General features: G+C 23.1%; 1 protein-coding gene across 2 annotated transcripts in view; it reads right to left on the bottom strand.

Annotated features, from left to right (window-relative positions):
- The window catches only part of LOC129618803 (teneurin-a), a 364,957-nt gene that overhangs the window by 46,259 nt on the left and 297,285 nt on the right, over positions 1–21,413 (bottom strand). For both annotated transcript variants that reach the window (XM_055533811.1, XM_055533812.1), the window contains one exon: positions 15,246–15,826. In XM_055533811.1, the coding sequence (XP_055389786.1) occupies positions 15,246–15,826 (581 nt within the window). The remainder of the gene's footprint in view (positions 1–15,245; positions 15,827–21,413) is intronic.

Raw genomic sequence — 21,413 nt, 5'->3', positions numbered from 1 at the left:
TAAATTATGTACGATAACACTAATACGAATTTTCTAGCATAATTATTTTTATGCTAATTATATTTAAAAATTAAAGAGAATTAAAGAGAGTATTGTAGTTCATTAGTTGAAAATTAATCTCTGAATAAAATACGTTATTGGAGTTAAAAATAGGAAAAATGTAAATTAAATTCAAAATTTCTCTCTGAACCTAAGTTGAAGGTTTAATATTGTTTATTATTACATTTTGAGAAACACTTGCTGACAGGTAGAATATGAGTCCTTATTATTATTGTTATATAAATGAAATAAAGAGAAATAAGGAAAATCAAAATTATTTTGAAATGTGTGTGTGTGTAGATGATTTACCAATGATTTACGTATCAAATTATAGATTCTCATTAAAAAAGATAAATACAGGACATGGTTTTTTCACAACATAATCACATCTAACACAAATGTAATTTTGTGTGCACAAATATTTTAAAAACGTGTATATATCGTATTACATTATACATAAGTATATATATATATAAATGGGTACATATAATTATATAGAATTATGAATATATACACAAGTTTAAATAAACTGAAAAAGCACATTTTTTTTCAAATATTATAGGAAATTTTTTACAAGAGAATATTTGGAAAAGAAAGGAAATTGCATGACATTAAGGTAAAAATTAATCATTTCGGTGTCATTAAAATTTTTAAAGAGACAAAATGCTTCAGTTTTTAAAAAATTTAAGGTAATCGACGTAATTTTGTATTTTTAACAAAAACCATTTTAAAAAATTTTGCATATTTTTTGGGGCAAGTAATAGAAAAGAGAAAATAATAAGGGAATAAGAAAAATTTTTGTTCTATTATTATTCGTTCATTATATGAGAGAAAATAAAATACAAAAATAATGAGAGGAGAGAGGTAACAACTAAGTCATGTATTTAAGATGCTGAGATGAGCAGATCAGGGAAATTTTATAGTTAACCTAACACCTATATTTAAAATTTCACCTCTTCATCTCAAAAGTTTGAGCACATTTTGTAAACAAATCAAAAAATATTTTATGTATGTACCGACAAAATGGGGTTTTAAGAGTTTTTTTTTTCAAATTTTTCTTGTATATTTTTTTTCTCTAGAAAATTTTAATTTTTCTTTTTTTAATGATATTTTGTTTATCATAATAATGGTACCTTACTAGAACATCTACATGTATAACAGCCTCCTTGTACACTATTACACATATTGTTGTATAAGTATTTTGTAGTCATCATAAAGGTTAAAGAGAAAAATTTATGTTTAAATAAAAAGAGAAATGAAACAAAAGAAGTCTTCATTTTTAATGGTTCAGTGAATTTGTAATGATATTTTATGTAACAGTAAATTTCTATTTTTATTTAATGTTATATAATATACCTAGGTTTGGAAATTATACGACAGATGTACAATTAAGTATTGTTTCTCATTTTCATTTTCCTGTTTTTTTTTTTTTTTTGGCTTTTTGGATAAAGAAGAGATGAGATGTTGTAGATTTTTTTTAAATTTCATTTTTATTAGTCACATAATTTTGTTTTGTTATTTAATTTTTGTTTCGTAATGGTATGTTAGTCGATTTTCTTTTTTCTTTTTGTAAATTTTATTACATAAAAATATTGGATGAATGAATTTTGAATGAATTTTTTGGTTTTAATTTTCTCTTTTTGGTTCATAATTGATTGGATTGTGATTTTTAATGCTAGTCAGCATTTTTTTAAGGGGGGCAGTTTTTGGGGGGAGTTAAAATTTTTTAAAAATGATTATTGTATGTATATTTTGTCATTAAGCACAATATATATATAAAATTAGTTTTATGTCTTAAATATTTACAGTTAAAGAATTAAACTTTATAAATTGTGCAAGATTATTTTGCTAAAATTATTCTACCACGTGTTTTAAATCAATGAGTAAAATCATAAGAATATCATGTATATTTGAATTCTGAATGCAGTTCGAAATACTAGTTTTGAAATACTTACTAGAATTCAAGCAAATTTAAATTCTATTCAGTATTAGTTATTCATTATTATAATAATTAATTTTTTAAGGTTGAACCGCTCCAGTGCCAGTTTTATTCGATTCAGAACTTTATATTAAAGCTGATTCCATTTCAAAACTAATTTTATTCTTTGATTTCTGATGAGTTGATCCGTTTATTATTCGGAAAATAAATAAAATTTATACGAAAATAAAAATACAAGATTTACTTTATGATCGATTCAAATTTTTTACAATTTTTCGCGTGGCTTAAGTAAGACCTTCCAACAAAACTTTTTCTAAGTAAATTTAAAGAAGAATTAAGTAGAACAACTTGTATTTAGTAAATTTAAATTTCATGCTACTTGCTGTTTCCGTAAAGAATTTAATTTTCGAAATCATGAATACAAAATCAAAGTTTAAAAAAAAAAGTAAAAAGAAGAACAACAAAAATTTTTAAAATTTAATTGAAGAAGAGAAAAGAAAAATGTCCTTTGAAGTAATTTTCTTTTATTTTACTTATTATATACCTTTAATTTTTCTAATTCAAAATTAAAATGTCTCTGTATGTGTGTTTTTTTTTTCATCCTATTAATTTTTACTCTTGTTTATTATTTTTTCTATATTTTGTCTTTTTTTTTTTGAGGATTTTGATTTAGAAATCCATTTGAAATTTAATGATTTGTAATAATTCTAATTATGTTTTTTATTTTTTATTTTTATTCTTGTTTTCTTTGTTTATTCCTATTTTAGTCTTCTGCCAATAAGAGAAGACAACAAAAAAAAATATCAGTTTACTTAAAGATTTAGGTAAATTGTTTTTTTTTTGTTTTGTTTTTGAGAAAGTGTACACCTACATTAATAATAAATTGTGTATATAGAATGTAGAATATCCTGTATAGGACATTATATAAATAACTGTAAATAATAATAACCAAAGTAAATTGCTTACTCATCAGGTGATAAAGAAATGTAATTAAGGATTTTTTTTCTTGGTTTGATTTCTGTTTTTCATTTATTCCTTAAAATTTACTGTTTTCTATTATTATTTTGTAACTTTTTTTTTATATTATAGGGAATTTTTGCAAATATTTTCCGCCCTAGCTTTATTTCTTATATTTTTTATCAATTTGTTTTAATGTTAGTGTTTTCTTAATAAAAATGTAACGAAGGTGAAATTTGATTCGATTTTTTTATATTATTTATATAAAACACACATAAATTATATATATAATTATTTATTTAGAATTAACTAGAGTAGCCGACAAGTTTTGTTTTTCGAATTTAGTGTTTTGATTTTGAATTCTGTATAATGTTTTTAATATTTACCATTAATTATCTCTGAAAGTTATTTTTAGAATAAAATTAATGATTCTCAAATTCTTGATTTTTCACGATTAAATTGAAAATTTTCTAATTATATTAAATAAAAAATAACTGTATTATGTTACAAAAATTTTTATGCTATGAATTTTAAGAAATTTTACGTATATTTTATCGAATAACAATTTAGTTGTAAAGTCATTAAATTTAAGGAACAGGTATTATTAAATGAAATCTAATTAGAAATTATAATAAATTTATGCACGATTGCCTTTATGAAAATAAGTATGTGGTTGTTTATTAAGTAAAAATTTTGTGTAGGCTAATGTGATCAGGCTTACGATGTATTCGGGTGAATAGGTAAAAATATAAAACTTTCACATTCTGTATAATTTATGCATAATTCTAAAATGAAGAGATTAATAAGTAACGTGAATGCATAGACGACTCCAAATACACTAAGGATAATTGTAGAGCAATCGGTTAAATGGAACTCGATGCTATATATCACATTCGTCGACTTTGAAACGGCCTATAACGCATTATAAAAAAATTAATTAATTTTGGATTGAATGCCAAAAAAAAAATTTCACAATGTTAGTTGTTACAAATTTTGTGGAAATTTGTAAAGTTCAAAATTGTAGTTCTGTTGTTAACAATTTATTACCTATAAAAATAATTTAATTTTAAATTATCAGAAATTTTAAATTGAATTATTTGGGATCCAGACCTATAATTAAGCAAATAATAAAATAAATTTCTTAATAGGGAATAAAGGTTTTTAAAAACCAATTAAAGCACGCATTGAAAATTTTGATTTGTAGACAGAATACCATACTATAATATAACTTTAAATGCAGCTGCCTTTATTAATATTAAAATCTGAATAAAATTTTTTAACTTTTACGCAAATTTATATTTGACTGCTTTTCAAAATGGAATTTTTAGTTATAGAAAGCGTTTTTGTGCTCTTATAGTTTAAATATTGATTATGAGTTTTTCCTTTCAATAAAATAAGCTATATAATGAATATTTTCCCGAGGGAACTATTTAATTTTATTAAATGTAATAGCTAAGATTTTAGTAGACGTAAATTGAAATTATGTAAAACACTCAATTAGAAAAAAAAAATTGTGTTTGATACATGTGTTTGTCTACCTGTTGTATTGCTAAATTTTATAGAAGTAAATGGAATCTAAACAACAAAATATTTAATAATTAATTGTTACAATATTGAATTTTCATTTCTAAAATAATCACTTGACAATGTCCTTAAAATTCATATTAAAATTTTCTTGATTTCAGTTTAAATTTTCTAATCAACTACTTTCATTCAAAAAAAAAAATTTAAATTTATTTTGTTAGGCTTCTGAAATTCTAATTTTGTTTTCTACTGCTATCAAGGGCAATATTGAAAATTAAGTGTAAATTTATAATATAAAAGTCATTAAAAAAGAATAACCTTGTAAAAATCGTAATTACTATGAAAATTTAAAAATAATTTTTGAATATCATAGAAAAAAAAAATTTCAATCCAAATTTAAATTGAATTAAGAAAAACAAATTATATTGTCGACATTTTGTAATTTATTGTAGAGAAAATTATTTTTTAATTATTAAAGTATTTTTCTATTTGAATAATTTTATATTTTTTTGACATAAGCAGCAGAATGTCCTCGTCCTCATTTTCACTTTTTTTTTTTTTGTTCTTACAACTTAATCACTTACAATTTCGTATAGTTTTTTTTTTTAAAGTAAATTTTAAGAATTTTTTTTTTATTAAGCTGAACCTCTACTAAGTTGTTATTGTTTTTCCTTCTTCTATTTTAATAATTTAATGAAATTAAGACATAGAAAAATGGGTATAGGTAACAAGAGAAGGTGCTAATGAAGCTTAATTTTATTTTAGTTGTTTATAATTATTTCTAATTAAGTTTTTCCTTATTTAGTCTTTAATTACAATATAAAAATGCAAAAAACCAAAAATAAAAACAAAATCAAAATGAAAAGGGAATAAAATGAAAAAACACTTTTAAATGGCCTCATTTTCACCTTCTTTTGAAGTTTTCTGTTTATAAAGACGACTAATACCTCATCAACATCTTTATACCTTCATTTTCACTTTGAATTGTATTGTTGTTGTTTTTTTTTTAGTTTTATCCGATTTAGTCATTTAAAGGTCTTTTTTTTTTTGAATAATCAAAAAAAAAAAAATAAAAAGAGAAAAATGTTTTAATCACATTTTCAATTTTTTCTTTCCTTGAATGGAGAAAAATTACAAGGAAAAATAGAAAATTTTTTTTTCTTAGTTTTTTTACTTGGCCTTTACTTTTACTATTATATACTTTGTATTTTTTCTTTGTTTTTGTAATTTTCATTAAAAAAGCAGGGGAAAACAAGAAAAAATATTTAAAAGTAAAATTCTAATGTTGTGCCTTTATGAATGTAAAAAGTGTCTAGGTTTTGTTGTGTGCAAAAGTTTTAATAGTGTTAATAATTTAAATATCGAATTTTAATTTTGAATTAAAGAGGAAAAATGAAAAACTATGAATTAATTTTTAATTTTTATTCAATTTAAATGCATTTATTACACTTGTAATCCAATTTAAATTGTGGAAAAATATTAAACATGATGAAAATTAATATCTTGTTAGATTTGAATTATATTTGTTTTTGGGTTAATTAATTGGGTATGAGTTTGAACGAACAACTTTTAGAATTTTATTAATAATTTTGCATATCAATGGTGAAACGCACAGATATGCTAAGTAGTAAATTTAAAATCTTGCAAGGGAGCGTTTCGAAAGTTTACTAAATTTGCGAAAAGAAACCAATTAATTAGAATAACGCTGCATAATTAAGTTTTTGATTTCAAATAAGTTTTTTTTAAAACTTGAGTTTTTCCACAAAATGTCGCACACCTAACATGGGTAATATCAAGTGTTAAAATTGATAATACTAACTGACGTGCTTAGCATATTTCATCAATATATCAGTTTTTGTAACATAAACATTCTAAGAAAGCACTAAGCTTTTTTTTGCTACTTCGACCTTGTTCTTTAATCTATTTGTACTACGCCCATCCAGCAAACTATATATGTACCAAAGAGAGAAGGCAACTAAAGAGAGAAGGCAATTTGAAATTTGTGTTGTTGTAAAAGAATGTATTTTAAATAATTTGCTTCTTAGTATAGCACATTACCATCGAAATATATAAAATTTTAAAATATTTATTGTGTTTTACCAAGCTTGAAGGCAATGGTAATAGAATATGAGATTTTGACTATTATACATGGGATTAAAAATTTCCAAATATTTATAAATTTAAGTTAATGGTATTTAAATTTTATCCGCTTAATTTTTTTTTGACTATTTCTGAGACAAATCTATTTTACTTTTAATTACAGCTGTTCTAAGATAAAAATTCATTTCATTTCTTATACTTATAAATCTATATAAAAAATTAATATTGTATAAGAATTTTTAATAACAATTAATTAATCCATACTTGCTCTAGTCTGTAAAAGTTCCATACTTTTGCATTGTTCGCTAACTTCTAATTATAATATTATACTTAAATTTTTATATAATTAAATTTCCTTAACGCAGAAATACATTGTATTTTAAAGTGTATTAATAACGTTCGCACATCTTTCTTGGAAGATTTACATATTGGGCATCTACAGAATAATATTCCTACAATATGAAATATGGAATTAATAAAATAGATAATCGTAAAATAAAATACGACCTTTTATTAATAGTGTTAATATTTTAAGTTATACAAAATAATTCCAATATAATATTTGAGCATTGTTACGAGAAAAAAATATATGCTTAAATAGTTGATTTATCTTAATAATTCATTTTATTCGGAACATAGGAGGAAATTTGCAAATTTAGACCTATTATTTTAAGTATATTTATTAGAATTTGTAAGAACGAATAATATACTTCCCCGAAAAAATCTTGGAACACGAATTTTTCTATATAATGGCCATATAAAAAAAATTCTTTTTGTATTAATGAAAATATTAACATTTTATTTTATAAAAGAATGTTATGAATAAAATCATAAAAATATTTTATACTGAACAATATTACGAAAACTCAGCAAATTAAGGTTTGAATTTTATACTCTTTTACATATTAATTTTATTTATAAGTTATTAAAACTGATTTAGTTGTGTACAATAATCAATAGCAGAATTATTTTACGTCGATTTAATCGATCAATGTGTATGAATGAAGAATAAATTTTTTTTTTTTCAAAAATTATGGGATTTTCATCATAAAATGCAGATGAAATATTTTATTTTATACAAAAATGTTTATGAAAACTCATTATTTTCAAAATTTATTATTATTAAAAATAAGTTTTTCCGTGTTCCGACATATTGCTTATTCAAAAATACAAAAAGAATATTTTTTAAGTATTATGGAGTCGTTATTATTATGGGAATTTCAAAAATTAATAAAACATTTTATTTTTTGTATTTTTTTTTTAAATAACTTTGTTAAAGTTTTTTTGTTTTTCTGTTTTTGTTTTTTTTTTATAAAACAAAAGGTTCACTTCATTTTAATTTCTCATATTTTTTTTTAAATAATAATAAACGCATTCATTCATATTTTATTGAAAAAAATTAAAATTCCCGACAAATATGCAAAAAAAGAAGAGATAAAATATAAAACTGAAATGAAAATGATGAAAGTTTTAAAGTTTAAAGTTAGGAAAAAGCAGCCTTCATATGAAGAGCTGCGTTTTGAATAACGTGATAATAAAGGATGAAAATATTTTTTGGCAAAAATAGTAATAGTCTATATTACGGGATATTATATTAATATTTTACGGGAATTCCCGAGAGGGGTACTGAAAGTGCCCCAAATTATAATAATAAAAAATACTCCAAAAATTGAAAAAATTTTATTTAAAATAATTCTAAAACACTGAAAATTTTTTCATCATCCATTTGTCATTTTTAATAAATTATCATTTATTGGACAGTGTTCGCAATAAGACAAAAGTGTTTGTGTAGTGAAAATTAATTTAAAATTCTCGATAACTAAAATTTTTTAAAACTACTTTCTATTTCTGCTTAAAGATGTTAGTGTTTCGTTTCCCAGTTACGCTTAATTATTTTTCCTTAGTCCTGCAGAAAAATACCAAATATAGCCCATATTACCATTTGCCTGAAACATGAACAATCCTTTTAAAGTTTCTTAAGAAAAATCTACTTATATTTTGACATACGTTTATTCTTTACTTTAAGAAGGTTCAAAAGTTGAAAGTTAATCGATTTGAATAACTTTTATTTCTCCTTATTTATTATTTTGTTGTTAACTTTTCATCATAATAATATAGTTTCGGTTTTTCTCTTTCTTTTAAAGGTTTTTCATTTTGTTCTATTATTACTATTATTAAAACATGAAAAATTTGTAAAAAACAAAAAAATAAAATGAATTCATATAAGGATATAATAAGAGTTTTCTTTAATATTTAATTCAAGTTGATCAATGCACATAGTACCATACATTAATTTTATAAGGGTTCCCTCCTATTCAATTTTTGTATATGTATAATAAAATATATAATAAGATATACAAAAGAAACTAAAACGAAATGGTAAAAAGAAAATCATTCATTTATTATTAAGGAGCGGTACTATGGGTAAAACAAAAAAGTGTAAAAGCAAAAGACTATAATAATAACGAAAAAAAAAATTATTTTTATAAGTTGTAGGTTACAACAATATTAAAGAGAGAGAGTTATAAAACAAGAACACACAGTCATACAAATTGTAAATAATCATAACACAACTTTTTTTTTTTTGTTATTTTGTATATTAATTTTTTTTTCCTCTTCATGTTTCGAAATTAAAATTAAAAAACTTATAAAAGAGAAAGAAAGTTTTAAAAGAAGACAAAAAAAAAACAACTTTGAAGACGATGTAAAAATGCAAAAAAAAAAATAAAGGGAAAAATAAACATGAAAATTAAAGAGAAAAATTGTAAGAAAGCTAAGATGAAGATGTTACGTGACTGTAGTATAGTATAAGGGAACAGGTCACGCGGGAGAAAACAAAACTATTAGTGAAGGGAAAAAGGGAAAGGGAAATGAAATTGAAGAAAAACAGAAAACTAGTATTTTGTTAACGAATAACGAGTTGAAGGAGGAAATAAGAGCTTGAGAATTCTTTCTTATTCATAGAAATTTCGTTAAAAAAATTGAAACTAAAAACAGAAACTAATTTGATATGACAACATTGAAATGCTTCTTAATAAAAGAGGCTTAAAAATAATTTCCCTAAAAATCATATTGTGTAAATTAAATAAAAGTGTTAAAGGAATGCATTATCAAGTTAGGTAACTCAGAGAGTTTTTGAGTTTATTTTGAATAAAGAAAGTTACGCTTCTTCCTTATGTTTAACTAATTGGAATGAAAACGCAGAATTCAAAAATCCAACAAAAAACAAGTTTTCATTTTTCCTTTTTTTCTTATGAGTTTTAGGAATTTTTTAACGAGTGAAGTGCGGCAAAATTTGAAATTTTTTAAATAATAATGAATTTTGTTATTATGAGTGCATCATAAGTTCATATACATGCACGTTTTATTCCAATCTTTCACATAAAAATCGAATTCACTTATTAAATATTCTGAATATTGTTTAGTATAAGATTTTCTTTTGAAGTATGAGTAGTAATTCTTCGACACTTAATTATCTCCTTAGTAGTTTTTAATAATTATAACAAGTTTTTCTTAACAAATCTCTAAAAGTAGTTTGCGAAGTTGATCACTTAGTAGGTGAGAATAGAAATACTACGTTGTATACTCAATTTCCAAGATTGAATAACAAGAAACTAATTCTAAATATGGATGAGTAAATTAATTTTTGTAAAATAAATTTTAAAAACCATGATAGGGTAATGTTGTTCTACAAACATAAATAATACAAGTGTACTATATTATAATGTAAAGACAATTGCTTTTAAATAAATTTAGTAATAATTCTAGTATTGTACTATTTTATATAAAAGTACTGGCCTAAATTCGTTGCTGAAGTGAAATTTGTTTTAATGTGAATTCAAAATCTTTTAAAATTTGAATTTTATGTACTAGAATTTTGAAAATTCTATCATATTTGCAAAATGGTTTACAAAAATAATAAGTAGAAACTTTTATTTAATTATTCTTAAGACATAGCTGGTTAAGGAAGCTAACAAACTTCTAAAAAATTTCTTGGAGATAAGAATGTTATATTTCGGACCTTGCTTATGAAAACCCTACTTTTAAATTAAGCGATTTTCAATTTGTGTACTTTTATTGGATGCACTTTTTGATTTTATACAAACAAACAAACATTTTTACCTCACCTTCATTTATTCAATGCAGTTTCCTTTTTATTTCTCTTTAATTTTCGCTTTAATTTTTATTTTAAATACTGTTATTATTTTTTGTTTTTCTCATTTTTTTTTGTTTTTTACTTTTTTTTTCATTCATATCATAGAAAACTAAAAATGAGAAAAGTTTAAAATTTTTTTTTATATTCGTTTTTGATTTTACTTGCTATTCTTAAGAAAACCGCAAAAACAGAAGAGGAACAAACAAAAGAAAATGGAAAAAAAAAAAATTTACAAACAAGTTTATGATTATTTTCTTCTGTTTTGATCCTTGACTTTAAGCAATTATTGTGATTATGCACTTAGCTTCAAAATAAAACAAAAAAATAATTGTATGAAAAGGACTAAAATAAAAAGAAAAAGGAATAGAAAATAACAAAACAATTAGAAAAAATGTAAAGGCCAGCGTGTTTTTGTTTTCTGTTTTTTTGTTTGTTTGTTTTGTTTTAAAAATGTTTTATAAAAAGTTAATACTGTTTAAGGACATAATACGCAACAGAAGAAGAAGAAGAAAAATAAAAATGAAATTACAAAAAAACAAAAACATAAAATATGAGTTTAAAAAACATGACAAGACAAAGATTGAGAACTACTTATAAAAGGACAATGGAATTCTGTAAAAGTTGAAAGGAAATAAGCAGTAAAATTGTTATGGAAAATTTCATGCCAACTATAAGCTCGTAGTGATAATGGATTTGATATTAATAATGGATTTGAGCTGCGTTAGTTTTTGCTTTTAAAATAAAATTTTAATTGCGAAAATTGAATATTTTTACCTAAAATTTGCGTTTATTTAAAATCCAGGTTTTGGCAATAATTTACTTTCCAATATGAAATTATTTTTAAAAACATACAAAGCAATTTTACTAACTTTTAATTTTATTTGAAATAAAGGTATTAAGATTTAAGCCAAAAATAAAACGTGTAAACTCTTGCATAATTTTACTTGGCACATAAATTTTTTGCATACTTTTAGGGAAAATATTAACAGTATACCAGTGGCCTCAAACACAAACCGCCTAAATCAAGTTAAGACAAAAATGAAATATGTTTACCAACGAATTCTCCGTTTTGAGTTTTATATGCTCACAAAATTTGGTGGTTTTACGACTGTTGTAGCCGGATTTTTAACTTTTTCAACATGTTTTTCTATTTTCCTAGGTCTATTCTCTATTGAAAATTTTGGACTTAATCTTAGGGCAAAAAATAAATTATATTTTATATAATTGGAATCACGAAAAACAAGCTTAAATTTGAGCTCTCTTTTTCCCGAATTTCGGACAGTAGATAATAAAGATGATTCAATGGCTGCCTTTGCAATAAATTCTTTTTTACACAAGTTTGTGTGCACTCTCATTTAGCAAACTTATAAATGGTGTAACCATGCCAAATCTTTTGAAAACGAATAAAGTTTGACCATTTAGTTTTATAATGAGATAGGTTCTTTCATATGAATTCATTACTCGAATTAATTAACTTTGCAGTATTTTTCTACTATCTAAATCTGGGTGAACAGAATAGGTTACAAAACCTAATAATTTTTTTTATACACTTGAAAATCTATGATTTTACGTTGACAATATTTAATTATTAAAACTATAATAAGAGTTTCATAACAACAATTTTTTTTTTTCAAAATTACATTAGAGAAATAAAATCTTCAAGGCAAAAAAAAAAATTATTTTTAAAGAAAGAAGTCTACAACTTTATACGAAGGCAAAATTTAAGTGTACATTGTTTTATGTTTTTTGATTCTTTTTTTTATTGTTTTATAATTTTTTAAGCTTTTTATTCAATTTTGTTTTATTTTTAGAATTTTTTCCTTTTTTTGTTGCGGTCAAATTATCATTAAGGTTACTCATTCACAGTGCATTTATCTCTTTAGACCTTTCTTTCTTTAACAACACAAGAGAAAAATGAAAATTAACAATTTTTTTTCTCTCTAGTTTTTAACAAAATGAAATCTAGTGGAAATTGTTCGGCCTTTTATTTTCTTCCAATTTATAAGTATATAATTAATATGATATATTTTTCTACATTTAAAAACAAAGGAAAAGTTAAGAATGAGACGAAAAGGAAAAGCTGAAAAATCTAAAAGTTTATTTTAAGTAAAAAATTAAATAAGTTAAAAGTGCATATTGTTTGGCGTTAACGTTCACTCTCCTTTGTAAAATTACTCATAACTAAAATTTGTAAATAGAATTTTTTGACTAATTTGCTGCAATAATTTAAAATTTTAGAGTGAGAATGAGTTTTACATAAGAAACATAGATTAATAACTAAAAATTGCCTATTTTCGACGCAGTTATTACGCGAGTTACGCGAATTGTTGCCATTATATTGTTGACCTACTAAGTTTAGTGCCTATTTTATTTTTTTTTTTAAATTTTTAAAACTATTAATTAAATTTGAGTATGTATGTTAAGGTGAAATTAATTAATATTTTTAATGTGTACGAGTATAAATATTTTATGCGTAAATTTTCAAAAAAAGACTTAAGAATGTTAATAAGAAGGAATACAAAAATTGCAACATTAAATTGTAGTAGTACCCTGCAATTAGTTGTAGTATGAATTTGTGTAAATTGAGGTTAAAAACAAAATTATATAAAAATATAAGAGAGCGTTTTTGTAATTGCAATATTAAAATCAAGTAAACACTAAATATTTTTATGCAGGTCGAGGTAACAAGTCTTGATAGAAGAGAATATTATAACAAATTATTTTATTATAATTCAATTTTAAATTGTATAAGAAAGTATAAGTCCCATAATTTGAGAAAAGAAATAAAATTTGAACAATTAATTAAAACTTGTTAATTAATGTTTAAAGTACACATGCTAAAAAATTTGTGAAATTAAAGATTCCGCTTAAAAATGAGCACAATTAAAACACAATTTTAAATCCAAACTCTTACAAAACTTAAAATATGACGACTTTATATAAAACAAGTTCAAATGAGTAAATGGTTCGTAATTAATTGTAATCTAATACTTCAAAAGCAACGAAAAATTAATTTTAGCAAGTGACTTGAGAGCTGCTCCTGCTATGATTTTCTAATTAAAGTTGAATAAAAATCATTCAAAATGAATAACATTTGTAAGATTTGCAAGATTTTGAATCTTGCATTTTTTTTTCTCTGATGAGTCTCATCATTCATGATCTTATTTCTAATTACAAAACGTACGACAAAGAATTTCACTAATGCAAAAGTAACACATAATTTTAGCAAAAATTAAAATATTTAAACTAAAATGAAAATGATATTCAAATTTTGGTAAAATAAAGATAAATTTTCAAATTGAATTGGAAATTAAATTGTTCAAATAGCTATACACAATTTCTAATAGTTCTTAATAGTTCTTAGTTTAATTTAATGAAAATTTTAAATTCAAATTTTAATTTTAAATTTAATATCCACTCCAAATTTTTATTGAAGAAAGATCATTTACATTTCAGCCACAATATTTTTTTTAATTAAAATTATGAAAAATTTTGTGATTTCATTCTAATTTCTTCAATTTGATATTTAAATATTTTATAGAATTATTCATATATACAAAATAATAATTATAAAAATTCTTCATTTTGTTATTTAATTTTGTTGTTTTTAAAAGAGGAAAATATTTAAGTAAGAATTTTTGTTTTATTTTTTTTTGTGCCAAGCTCTTCAGTGACAAAAATATTTTAAAGTTGTGTGACTTAAAGTTATTTGTAAAAAAATTTAGAGAAAAGTCTGCTTATAACCTTAGAGAAAACCTACCTATCTAATTGAAAATTTTGTTATATTTATATTTTTTTCTGATTTTTGTTTTTTTTTGCTCCTTGATTTTAGAAAATTTTTAATTAAACTTTTAAATACTCAAAAATAAGTACAGGAATTGCGAAAATTTTCTTTTATAAAGCTTTGGTTTATTTTTCTATTTTTTTTCTATTTTTTCATTTTATCATTGCTTTCTTGCAGAAAACTCACTTCAAATATAAAATTTTCAAGAGGAAGGATTCACAATTTTTTTCTAAAGTTTTAACATTTATGCGTACCTATATATAAATATATATTTATATAAAAATAATAATATTTATATACTGAATGATTGAATAAGGAAAGAAATTCAAAATCCTTAGTTTTGGAAAATATTTTTTTTTTTTGAAAAATTTTTCCTTATGGTTTTTTTTTTCTGTAAGAAACTTATTAAAAGTGAATATTTTGTGAGTTTGAGAGTTTCAGAAAAAAATTTTTTTTTTCCTGTTATTTTTCTTATTCTATTACAAAAGATCTCCAATTTCAAAAACTTTTCACGCAAATGACACAAAATATGTATAACCAGAATGATTCACTAAGGAAAAAACAAACGTAATGTAAAATTCACCAATTTTTTTTCTACCTCTGCTCATTTCCTAACCTACTCTTCTAATTTTCATTAAATGGTGAAAAATTTAAAGCGAAAATATTTATATTTTTTTTTTCGTTTACAGCCATGTATACATGTATAGACAATCACGTAATTAAAAAAGCAGAAAAAAAAAACTTACCTTGATCAGCAACATTAATGACACCATCTTGTGCAACAGCAATTGCTGATATAGCTTGAAATTTAGCATTTGATGATAATAATGTTTCAGCATTACTTTGTGTACCATCTTCATTAAAGAAATTACTAAACATGTTATTACTGTTTCCACTACCACTTCCGCCATTATTATTACTACTTATAGATGAACTCATTGTTGGATTACCACCACTGCTACCACCATTAATTGTTGATAATAATGTACTACCACCAATATTATTTCCTGTACCAGCAATATTATTACCATTACAAATGCATGCGCCCGATGAACTCATTATTCCATTATTATTGCCAAATGAATTTAATGATGTTGGTGCATTACCATTGCTACCACCATTATTATTTGAATTTGATGATGAACTTCCGATATTACGTTGATTCGTTGGATTAATTGTTGTTGCATAATGTGTTTGTGTTGTTGATGATAAAATTCCAGTACCACTATTACTACCACCATTAATAGATGAGCTACCACCATTGCTTACACCACCATTAAAAGTACCATTTGTATTAGGATTTAGATTACAATCGCATGCAAGAGACCTGTAATTATTATTAGAAAAACATTAATATTAGAAAACATTAATTTTCTTTTTTTTTAAATTGTAATATTATAGTTTTTTTTTTTGCAAAATGCTTAAAAAATGCTTAAAAAACGTTTACTGATAATATCCTGATTATTACATCTCTTTGCATTAAGTAAGAGTGGGGAGAAGTAGAAAGAGAATTAAAAGTTTGTTAACATTACTATTTTTCTTTGTCAATGCCACAACGAACTCTTATACATATATTCCATTTTAGTTTTTATTTCAGTAGAAAAACGAGAATTGCATAGCTGTTATACACAATGATTACTGTTTTGTTTTGAGATTAGAAATATAATTATCTTTGTATTTGTTTATTTTTCAAAGTTTTAGGTGGCTGATTTGCTCTTGCACCATGAAAAAACAAACGTGGTTTTTTAAATAAGGAATTAATATGTATAGTGTATTTTCAATATATGTGAATTTTGTATGTGCTACAGGGGTCAACAATTTGTAATACTAATTGTTAGTAAAGACTTAAAAGTATTCCTGTAATGTTATTGCATTCTGAACAAAAGAAGAAATAAAAAAATATTGAATATTAAAATTACTTCATATGTATTTTTTCAAGTTCTTTGAGCTTGCTCTGTTAAAACAAATTGAAAGTTAAAAATTTACAGAGTTTTAATAATATAATGTTAAACAGTTGATCAGAGAAAAGGAGAGAATTTAAATTGTAAAAATGAAAGGTGGAAAAGAAAATTTAAATTCAATTTAAAAATCAATTTATTTGTTTATGTTGTGCATCAGATAAAGAGTAGTTTATAATTAAGAAATGTAATTTACTTGTAACAGGTCCTTTATTATAGGGAAATATTTACATTTAATTATTACGAAGGGTAACATTAAACAAAACATTTCACCGACATTTGATCAATCAATTAAATCGACAACTCTACTATATAATTATAAATATATTATATTCGAAACTGTTATAAAATTTTTATGTCTCTTTTAAATGATTCCCTCTACTGATACACTGTGTATATTAACATAATATTCATGAATGAAAAAACAAAATTAAATTGTTTCATTCCGTGTGTTTCTTTACTCCTCATGGATATAACAAATATTAAATTTATTCAATATCCTTTTTGTTTTTTTTTTGTTTCATTACTTTGTTGAAATGTTGGCACTATGCTGATTTTAAATTTTTAACTATAAAATTTTATTCTACATTATACTAAAAAAAAAAGCAAAAAAAACAAAGCCAATCATAACAGTGATAGTAAAAAAAACAAAAACATAATATTATAATAATAACAGTAAATATAAAGTGAGCAAGGATAAAACAAGAAAAACAAGAAATAAATAAATGAAATTATAAAAGGAAACTAACATGAGAGAGGAAAGGAGAATAAAAGAGAGGAAAAAAAACGGCAAGGAATACAAGAGTATATAAAGCGACTAAATATCTCGACGGAAGATAAAAGGATTATAAAATGCAAAATACTAAAATAAATGCCTCTTTCGTTTACTATTGGGATAATGCAGAAAATCTCTAGAAGATTTAAGAACTTTGGTTTTTTTTTTTCTTGTTTTTGTATTTTTTAATACTTTTATTTTGTATTTTTCTGCTTGTTTTTTTTTTCATTGTTTTTTATTTTCAAACAACGGCGATGACTCCATTTTTGTTATCCTGATTCTAGTTAACTAAGTGTTGTTGTTGTTATTGTAATTGTTTTTATCGTACCTAATATTTTTTTGTTCGTTTTTCTTTTATGGTTCCGTATAGTAACAGTATATTATTCGATGATAAGACTTTGTGACCTGACAAAGAAGAGAAAAAGTAAATTAAGAGAATGAATGTGAAAAGGAGGATAAAGTTCTTCTTCCATACAAGGACTTTTGAGGGAAAGGTATATAAAAAAACCAAAAACAAGAGAAGATTGTTGAAGCTAAAAAGATATGGCGTTTGGGATTTGTTTTTCATTAAAGTAAAACAGAAATATTATAAAAGAAAGTTGAGAAAAAATATTCAAAGTACAGGGAATTAAGGAGTTATGTTGGCGGAGTAGTTGAAAAGTAAAAAAAAAAAAAAAAAATTATTTTCCAGAATTAACGTTTTCTGTCGGTTTGTTTTTATTTTGAATTTTTTCTGTTTGTCGACTGTAAATGAAATAAAAAATTACATACTCCAATTATTTGAGTAAAGATTAAAAAATATAGAATAAGAATGGACTGTGGTTTAAAATTTTATTCTGTTTTTCAAATTCTACTATTTAGAACACATTTAAAAATTAAAAAAAAAAAACATTTAAAATTTCATAAATTTTGGAAAATTTTATTGATATTTTATTTGTAAGGTTTTCGAAAATTGGTAGAAATTGACTTTGGGTACGACTATGGTTTCAATAACTGGCACATTTTATACAAATTTTTTTTTTGGCCTGCCTGTATAAGAGGAAAACCTCTATACAAAAATTTCAAAATATTTTCTTGATCTCTTACACGTAAGTCTTATATAAAAATTGGAACGAGAATTGGTACATTAATAAACCAAATATTTCGACTCCTTTTGAATTCGTCATCTCCAGGTATAACTGCAGATAATCTTAATGTTAATTGTTCACAATTTTAATATGTTTTCAAATTTCGTAGTTATTATATTACAAAAATAATATTGTGTTTATAATGTTTAATAAATTCGATTTAAACTTGAATAATTTCGCTTTCTTTCATTGTTTAAAATTGTTTAAAAGATGATACCTTTTAGAAAACGAACTATTGGTTCTATTTTCTAGAAAACAAATTATTGGTATGTATTTATTGAGTATTACGAACAGAAGTGGTATATATTTAATTAGTTAGTAAAGTTACTCTCATATTTGGCTTATGTGTCTATAGAATTTTGACTCTAAGAGAATTTTTCCTAATAGACAAATTTAAACTATTCAAATTTTCAAATTGTTGGTAGAGTTTTAGAATCACAATTAACGTAGATTAGTTAGAGAATTTTAAAGACATTACACTTAACACCTTTCAATTATTTAGTTAGTAAAGTTACTCTCATATTTGGCTTATGTGTCTATAGAATTTTGACTCTAAGAGAATTTTTCCTAATAGACAAATTTAAACTATTCAAATTTTCAAATTGTTGGTAGAGTTTTAGAATCACAATTAACATAGATTAGTTAGAGAATTTTAAAGACATTACCCTTTCAACCTTTCAATTTTTTAGTTTGACCCGAGTTATTTTAGTTACATGGATGCAATTAAAGTCCAAGTAAAAGAAGGAACTTTAATATTTGCAAAATTGTTGTAAATTTAAAATTAATTTCGCTATATTCTAAAGAATAGCTATACGCTTAAGACTTACAATTTAAATATTAAATTTTTAACAATGAAAATTACACTTTTTTATCAAATTTGTCTATGAAAATTTTAATATTTCAATTGAATTTTAGTAAAAATTTAATTAAAAACTCTTTATTTCGGCAGATTCTATAATTTAAATTAATTCCAAACTCACTCTTTGCTAAATACTTAATAGGTTTAAGAAGAATCTTATCAGACAGACAATTATTTTTAATTTACGGTGTAAATTTATTCTTATACAATATTTAAGACTTATTCATAAACAAATTGGCATACAAGGTAATTTTACTTTTCGCGTATTTTGTATTTTTAATTTGTTTTTAATACCGCATAATTGCGTGAAATTATTGTAAATCAAAACCGCACAGAATGGTAAACAAATTCGTTTGGTTTTGTTTAAATTTTCCCCAATAAAATCATCAAAAATTGCAAATCTAATTTTATTTGTATTTAAAATAAAAAATATTCAAGACTTAAGTCAATATAACCTTAAGAATTTTTCTTTAATCACTTTGGAAAAATTTTGGATTTTTTTGTTTTTACAACAACAATTTCATTATAGGTAATTTACATGAAACCTTCACGAATGTCTGAAGAGAAAATAAAAAAAAAATTCACATGAATTTTTTTTTGAAAATTTTTTTCATCGAAAAATTATCTAGTCTATTGCGGCGTCTTTTATATTAATGTAATATTCTCTGAAATATGAACCCGTCACCGTAATTGATGTGAAATGACAGGTTACATACATATACACACATAATATTATATAAAGAAAAAAAAAAATGTAATTTGTAATGAGTTTTGTGCTTGAGTACTTTTTAAAAAGGATTACATTGAAAAGCCTAAAAACAAAAATTATAATTTAGAGTGAGAAAATACTTAGAACTTTTAACAAAATACTTAACATATTGCAGACGAGTACAAACTCTTTACGTCTGTCGTGTATAAAAAAAAAATTTAGTGAATATGTACATTAAAATATCCTTGATCTATTTTATATTTTCCCGATTTTGGGGTAAGAGGGTGCATTATAATTGTATAATATAAAAATTTTATATCATTTATTATATGAGTTTTGTAATAATTTTCTTAATGTTATAATTCAAGGTTTTAAAATCAACTTAGTGAATTTAAATTTAGCTCAAAAATGTTAGTATAAATTAAAGATTTCAGAAATTTCTGCTTATAAATTATTATTAACATACAATCGCAAGCTTGAATCAAAATAGAGTAATTTTATTTTTAGTTCTATACAATATTTGTTATTAGATTAGATACACAAAAAATATGAGTTTCAATATTTATATAATGGTTTTCACTGTACAAAAATTACAGACAATAAGTCAGGCATTATGGTCACAACAAATTTTACATGTTGTTTTTTCAACTGCAATGCATTTCACAGCGTTGGAGAATCACAAACTTCTAAAATAATATTACATGTAATGATGTAGCTTTAATATTTTCATAGGAGCTTCGGATTAAATAAGCTTATCGGCTACGCTTGATTTTGTCCCCCATAAAGAAAAATTATCGATATTTTTTCTGCACTCAATTACTCAACTACAACTTAAGACTTTTTATCACCTTAAACTTCTGTATAGTGGATTAAGTTTATCAATCACAGTTTAAGTAAGGGCTCTATTGATCATTAAGTTGTTTTAAAATTGTATTATTCGTTTATTAATAATGCATAATAAAAAATACAATAATTCCTGTTGAAAGTCTGAAAAATTTTGTCTATTTTTGAAACTTAAGTTTATTTTTGAAGTGATTTTTGAAGTTTCACATTTATAATCGGGAAAATTAAACAATATAATTTCTAAAATTTATTTTCGCTTCTTTTTATTGTCTTTTTGAAACCATTATCTTTAAACATTACTGTTATTAAAATTTGTTGTTGATGTGATAAAGAAGCTTTTAAAAAATATTTAAAAGAAAAAAAAATGGAAACAATACGAAATGTCTACGAAATTTTCAATATTACATCATCCCCCGGCATATTATTTTTCAATATAGAAAATTTTCGTTTGACTTTAAATATTTTTAAGAAATTTCAATAGCATTCAATATTTGGCTTGTTTTTGTAAATGAATCCTTTTTAGTTTTTTTTTCTCTTTGTTTTATCTCTTTTGTTTTAAAATAAAGAAAAATTTTTTTCTTATTTCGGGGGTTATATTAAATAAATAATTAAATACTTATGAAATAATAATAATAGCAATAAT

Source organism: Condylostylus longicornis, unplaced genomic scaffold (genome assembly GCF_029603195.1).
Source record: "Condylostylus longicornis isolate FDR11 unplaced genomic scaffold, ASM2960319v2 ptg000010l, whole genome shotgun sequence".
Taxonomy (NCBI): Eukaryota; Metazoa; Arthropoda; class Insecta; order Diptera; family Dolichopodidae; genus Condylostylus; species Condylostylus longicornis.
Note: the sequence above shows the minus strand (reverse complement) of the source record. Positions and strands in the feature narration are given on the sequence as shown.